General features: G+C 35.0%; 1 protein-coding gene across 1 annotated transcript; it reads left to right on the forward strand.

Annotated features, from left to right (window-relative positions):
* Positions 1-1,465: 1,465 nt before the first annotated feature.
* Positions 1,466-4,893, forward strand: LOTGIDRAFT_119250 (hypothetical protein; the record flags this gene model as incomplete). The annotated part of the gene is made up of 5 exons (XM_009057473.1): positions 1,466-1,676; positions 1,880-1,990; positions 2,198-2,382; positions 4,130-4,333; positions 4,786-4,893. 5 exons carry the CDS (start codon positions 1,466-1,468, stop codon positions 4,891-4,893), a joined length of 819 nt encoding a protein of 272 aa, XP_009055721.1.
* Positions 4,894-6,311: the final 1,418 nt, after the last annotated feature.

Consider the following 6,311-nt stretch of genomic DNA (forward strand, 5'->3'; position numbering starts at 1 on the left):
TAATCTACATTTAACAAAATATAGAAATGATAACTTACTTACTTAAATCAAACATTAAATCCATTCCAATTTGAAACGTTAAAATCCACTCAAATTATAAGAAGAAATACTTTAAAGAGTTTTACAAAATGTCGTCGCTACCAACTTAACAATATTTTAATGAAACGTTTAGAGAGCTAATACAACTCCTTGGTGACCCCCACAATAGACACCTTATCAATACCCTTTATATTAGTAACAGTGTTCGAGTTATAAAGATATACAGTAACAACACTAGTTATAAATCAATTTGTATCGATCTGAATAATAAGTTTATTCAATGTATAGATATATAGGTATACACGTTAAATGTTCTTATATCTACCACTCATAATTTAAAATAGGGGTCAGTTGTTATGTCAACTGTTTATAAGCCGTACATATAGTCATAGAATTGAAAGGGGGTTTTAAAGTGGTTTTCTAGATTGTGCATGAGTATCAGGTACACTTATTTTTTTTAAGTCGGACGGAAATTCGAGTTATTAAAATGGAAGTTATAAGTGTACCCGTGAAATACAATCCCAAACAGAAGTACACGATGTTCGAGAAGTCTGTATATAGTCCCATTGTTCAAACGGGGGAAGGGTTTACAAGAGCTTTCATAAACTTCAAGAATGGCATCGCATAACAGGACGTTTTTACCGTCAGCTGTCATTGGAAAGTGGAGTAGGGGGGTGATTGTGCGATAGTTGTCGAGATATTTTTCAAAAGTGACTATGTTGCTCTCCATGCAAGCAAAAAAAAAAAAAAAAAAGGGGGGGGGGCATATTTCGATATCTTCAAAAGGGTTAGCGATAGCCTAATTGCACCGTGTGTACTTGCCGCCCAGAGTGCGCAGCATCTGCAAATACATTTATATCCTCGTCGAAAAATTTGATATTTAAGTCATTTGTCCTATATATTGTTATCTTTGTATAGTTAATATTTATCAGTATATTAATGTAGTGTTTATTGTCATTCTAATAGTATAATTTAGTGCAAAACTCGTTTACGTTTGGAAAGGTGACTCTTCCTGATCTTAAGTGTGGCTTGGGTTGTCAGAAGGTTTGCGGAAGTGCCTTGTTCAGACACTGTCTTGATGATGATATGTGACTGCACATGCAATGGCGTGAAACAATGGAGAAATATATAAAATATATCATGTATAATAGTCAAGAACTCATAAGGACACTTTGACCGATTTGAATCACTCGTATATTGTATTGTGCGTAACAACTTTCCAGGTTATCAAAGTTGTGGGTCTTTTGGAAGTGTCTAGCTCGGAAACTTTCTTGACGATAACAACGATAATATGTGAAGGGTTTTGGATATACACTGGCGTGAAACCAAACTCCCATATTCAATTCTAATTCGAAAGAAGAAGCTGGAACACAGTTAAGAATCAGAGGGAAAACATAGGCTATATTATTATCTACTGTCTGTTAAAATGGCTGAAAAACGAAAGAGTAAAAAGCTGATCAATGACCCTGAAAATTGTGTTGATGAAAACTTGGAAGGTTTTACTCTGGTGAATACTGGTATCAAGAAGGTCAAAGGTCACAGGATACTGGTACGAGAGGACTATGAGGACCTGGGGAAGCAGGGGAAGGTCTGTGTTTTGAGTGGTGGTGGATCTGGCCATGAACCCAATGAAGCAGGTGAAGTTATCCTCAATCTTATCAAAATAAGATTACAAATTCGCCACCATTGTAATCTAGCAAGTTTACTATCGCAGTTCAGTTCTAATGACTTGATTTTTAGACCAATCAAATCGTCTCCTGTAGAAACCACTTCCCGATTACAATGATCAAACTGTTTACTAAATATCCTCTGTATATACAATGTATGAAGTATTTTGTAGGATTTGTTGGACGAGGTATGCTAACCTGTTGTGTAATGGGATCAATATTTGCTGCTCCACCATCACAAGAACTGTTATTAGCAATTAGACTGGTCACTAGACATAATCCAGGTAATGTTAAAGGTATTTTCACAATGGATAATAATGATAGATAATAAAACCAATTTGAAATCGATGTTAGTGATTGACAAATGATATGACTACAACACTAAATTCATCTTAATTTAAGTTTTCGAGAATAAGACTAAGACCCTTTGTCTCGTGTATATCTAAAAAAGTTGTCTAGAAAATATTGAAGATGTTCTCTGTATATTTCAGCTGGTTGTTTAATTCTAATCGCTAACTATACTGGAGATAGATTGAATTTTGGAGTAGCTGTAGAGAAAGCTAAACAAGAAGGTATTAGAGTAGCTTGTGTAACGGTGGGTGAAGACTGTGCGATGGTACCCAGTAGCAAATCAGCTGGTAGACGTGGGCTGACTGGATTCGTATTAGCTTATAAAGTATGCACCTTTCTATTAGTCCAGTGGTTCACAACCTTTTACAACCCTCAATCATTTGATATCCCCAAACCAGCAAAAGGTTATAAATCGTATAACTTTTTATTTGAGCTAATCATAGTACTCCTAATGTTCCCAACCGGACTAGGTTGGCTCTGGGGTCGTGACTGCTACACGTCCATCAATTAACAAATGTGCACCATAAGTCCTGAATAAAGATCCTCAAAGATGTATTCCCCTCCGACAACAGTTGGCCACGTCTCTGACATCCTAGTCCCACACCCCAGGCATATTGGCAATCACACTTTCTGGTTTTTGGTGAGATCTCCTTGTGTCATTTTCTGCATATTACTTTTGAATTGCAAAGTACAAGAGAAATCTTCCCCATATAGTGCAGAAAAGTAGGACGTAAAACTCCATTCATTTCATTTTCATTTACAAGAGAAATCTTCAGAGAACGTATGAAATCCTTTTTAAATTTAAGCATTTGTCCTTATGTAACCAGGTATTAAGTACGTTGTATACAGCTTTCTTATTTTCTGTCGTTAGGTAGATCTCATTAAGACACTTTCCCTCAAATTAAGTGTTCAGATGGGAAAATACACGAGAAGACTTGGCAGAACGTATGCGACCGTCTTCACAAGAAGCATATTTCTTTACTTTAGACCTGCAGATATACGAAAATAAAATAAATTTGCAAAGGATATTTTCATTTTGAAGATGTGAATATGGCACGTTCTACTCTAGAAGTAACAACATCTTCAACTTTGCCAAGATGTTCTTTTAAATAAGCTGGTGCTCCGTGTTGTGTTAACTGGACATGTTCTAATAGTTGAAGTTGTAGGTTAATCTGTATATCATGTTGATTTATCAATTGTATATACTCCGCTTTTTTGGACTGTTTCCTCATAATTGAATTGCAAAGTGAGTCTTAGCAGAACGTGTGAAATCGTGTTAATATTCAGGATATTTCCTTATTTACATCATCATGATATATCGTGATATCGTGAGGCCATAAAGAGCCAAAAGTGTATTTAAATTGTAAAATTGTTATCACAAATCTCCCAAATTTAATCAGATCTTCAGGAGAGAAAAAAAGAAGAAAATCAAGATATGACCTCGCTAAAATCCAACCAATATAAATAAAAAGCAACGCTACATAATTCTAATGGAGTTGAACGTAATGTAGTAAATGCCAAAAGCCACTTTTAAGGTCAAACTTAGAAAATATAAGACGTTGTCGACCAAATTGGCTAATTACACCTGTATTGTGCTCATTTGCAACCGAAATAAAAAAAACGTGTTTGGATGTCTAAATCCAACATAGAACCTTCGCTTTTGAACACTTATGTAACACTAATTAGCGGAAAATGAAAGTAAAAGTTTTGAAAATAATGTCATCTGCATGTTTGGTTGTTTAAGTTGTTTTGTAAGATATTGATTGGCATGGATTTGTGGTTATTGCAATATATTAAGACGTAATTAACCATAGGATTTCATTTTTGACTTAGACGGGGGGTTACATTTTAGGAAATTAAAACAGCTCGAAATATATGGCCACTGTACTTGTGCTTATAGTTCACTACACACTAACTGTTTTCATTAATCGTTTCCGGTAAATCTATCCATACATTCATTGACGATTCTATGAACCTTTAGGGGCAGGCCCCTGTTATCTCTCTCTTTACCAAGTAGAAACGCCACTAAGTAAACTTTACATGTGTTAATTCAAATGCTATGTAACTTCTAGTTAGCAGGTGCTTTGTCTGAAGAAGGGAAGAGTTTAGATGAAATAGTAGACACATTGAATAGAATCATCAAAAACATGGGATCACTTGGAGTGTGTTTAACTCCCTGTACAGTACCAGGAACGGGTGCTACATTCTATATCGGCGAGGATGAAATGGAACTGGGTCTTGGGGTACATGGAGAACCAGGGGTCAAAAGCCTCAAGGTAAATGACTGACACATTTTTTCTGTTCAATTTAAATAGTCATCCTTATTGTAAGCTTTCAATCCGATTAAATTTTTAGACTTCTTAAAAAATGTTTCCTTTACGTGACAAATTACAATTTCATTTTCAATAATATTAATTAAAACCAAACTATAAAGTTCTTATGTCACAGAATTCACGTGGACTTATATTATATTTCAAAATTAGAAATAACATTAATTACATTAAAGACAAAGATTGGCCATTTGTTTAACCAATCGTGCCATAGTCTCAGAAACTGGACTTTTCAAACTAAGCTAATCAGTAATAGTGTTCACAGTTCACCATCGACATTTGATCAGTGTGTGTCCAAAATTATCCGCGTCTGTCATATATAGAAAAATACATATATAAGAATAGAAAGTGAAATTCCTATAATTTATTTGATAAGATGATATGATTTGCTATTATAGATGACCACTGCCAAAGAAACGATCCAAATTATGGTTGATCACATGACATCGCTAGAAAATAAAAACAGACTGTCCTTGAACAAAGGTATATGTATAGCAGGTCCGTAGACAGACTTGATTGTTCGAGTCGGCTGGAAGGTGGGGGGAGGGGAGGGATGTTAGTCTGTGGATTTATGTCAATTTCTCTTTTGTTCCTTGCTCCTCTGTACCCTATAGCTACGGGCCTAGAATTGAAAGATATTTATTTAACCCTGTTTACCCTTCTTCATTTCATCTGTTGTCGACACATGTAGATTGTGTTACAAGGTTATGTACTTTGGTATTCAAGAGATGAAATATACCATAATATTTTGTGAATGTGTCAATTTCCCCATGTAACCTCTGATCCTTCTAGATGCGATGTTTTTTTAATTTCAGATGAGGAGGTTTTATGTGTGATGAACAATCTAGGTGGTACAACTTACCTAGAGATGAATATATTAATCAGAGAATTAATTCTTTATCTTAAAGGTGGGATTGTGTGTTCATATATTCACAGTATCAAGCTATTACGAAGTGCCTCTTATACGTTGATCGCAATAGTGACCTTTCTGTGACCAAGGAATGCAGCGATTTGATTGGATTGTACGATAGAGAATACAGTTAATCAGAGCTCTCGACGCAAATATTATGAACATTACGTCTTATGGTTGACAGACTTTCTGTCGAGGTTTCAGATTGGCTTTTTTCTCTAGCGTACAATCTAATCAAAGAGCTGCATTTACAAAATTATATGAAATAAGAAAGTGGTATAAGACGACGTTAGTAATAGCATGGTATTGTGTAGATGGAATATTGTTTATGGAAAGCAAACCTGGCTAGGGGTCAGTCGTTGATGTAAACAATGTTTATATTTCCACATCTGAGTAAAGATAGCCCGTATTAATTTCCCCGTTTAATTACACAAGTTCATGGTCAGACATATATATCCAGATAATTAATACATGGCTGAAGGTCATGGCTGAAGGTCGCGACTGCGGGCAGATTGGTATCATTATAAACAGGTTCTAGTAAACTTTACGGAATTTCTATAATCAAAATGAAAATATCAGAATAAAGAGCAGGCATGCACGCAATTGACAGAACAGAATTAATTGCATATTATTTTAGATGTAAATGCCAATGAATAAACCAAGTTTTAACAATTCGGACGCAAAACGAAACCTGAAATCCAAACAGCATACTGGCAAACATTAGTAGCATCTAATAAACTTTTTACATAAGGAAGTATATCAATTATAATGTTTTCATAATGAAAAGTGGTATCAGGTGTCTAGAGTAAGCATTCCCTGTCTCTACTACAGATTTCAAATGTTTGTTGTATCTGACAATATTGGCTACTTGAATATACACTCAATATAGATTTCTATGTCACTTAAAATCACAATGTCAAGCTAATACGAACTCTGATACCAAGTTCGTAATAGCTTAACATTGTGACGATGCTATAAGGCGGGAATTATTTGCAATAATATGTGGACGTGTAT

The sequence above is a fragment of the Lottia gigantea genome (assembly GCF_000327385.1).
Source record: "Lottia gigantea unplaced genomic scaffold LOTGIsca_30, whole genome shotgun sequence".
Classification (NCBI taxonomy): domain Eukaryota; kingdom Metazoa; phylum Mollusca; class Gastropoda; family Lottiidae; genus Lottia; species Lottia gigantea.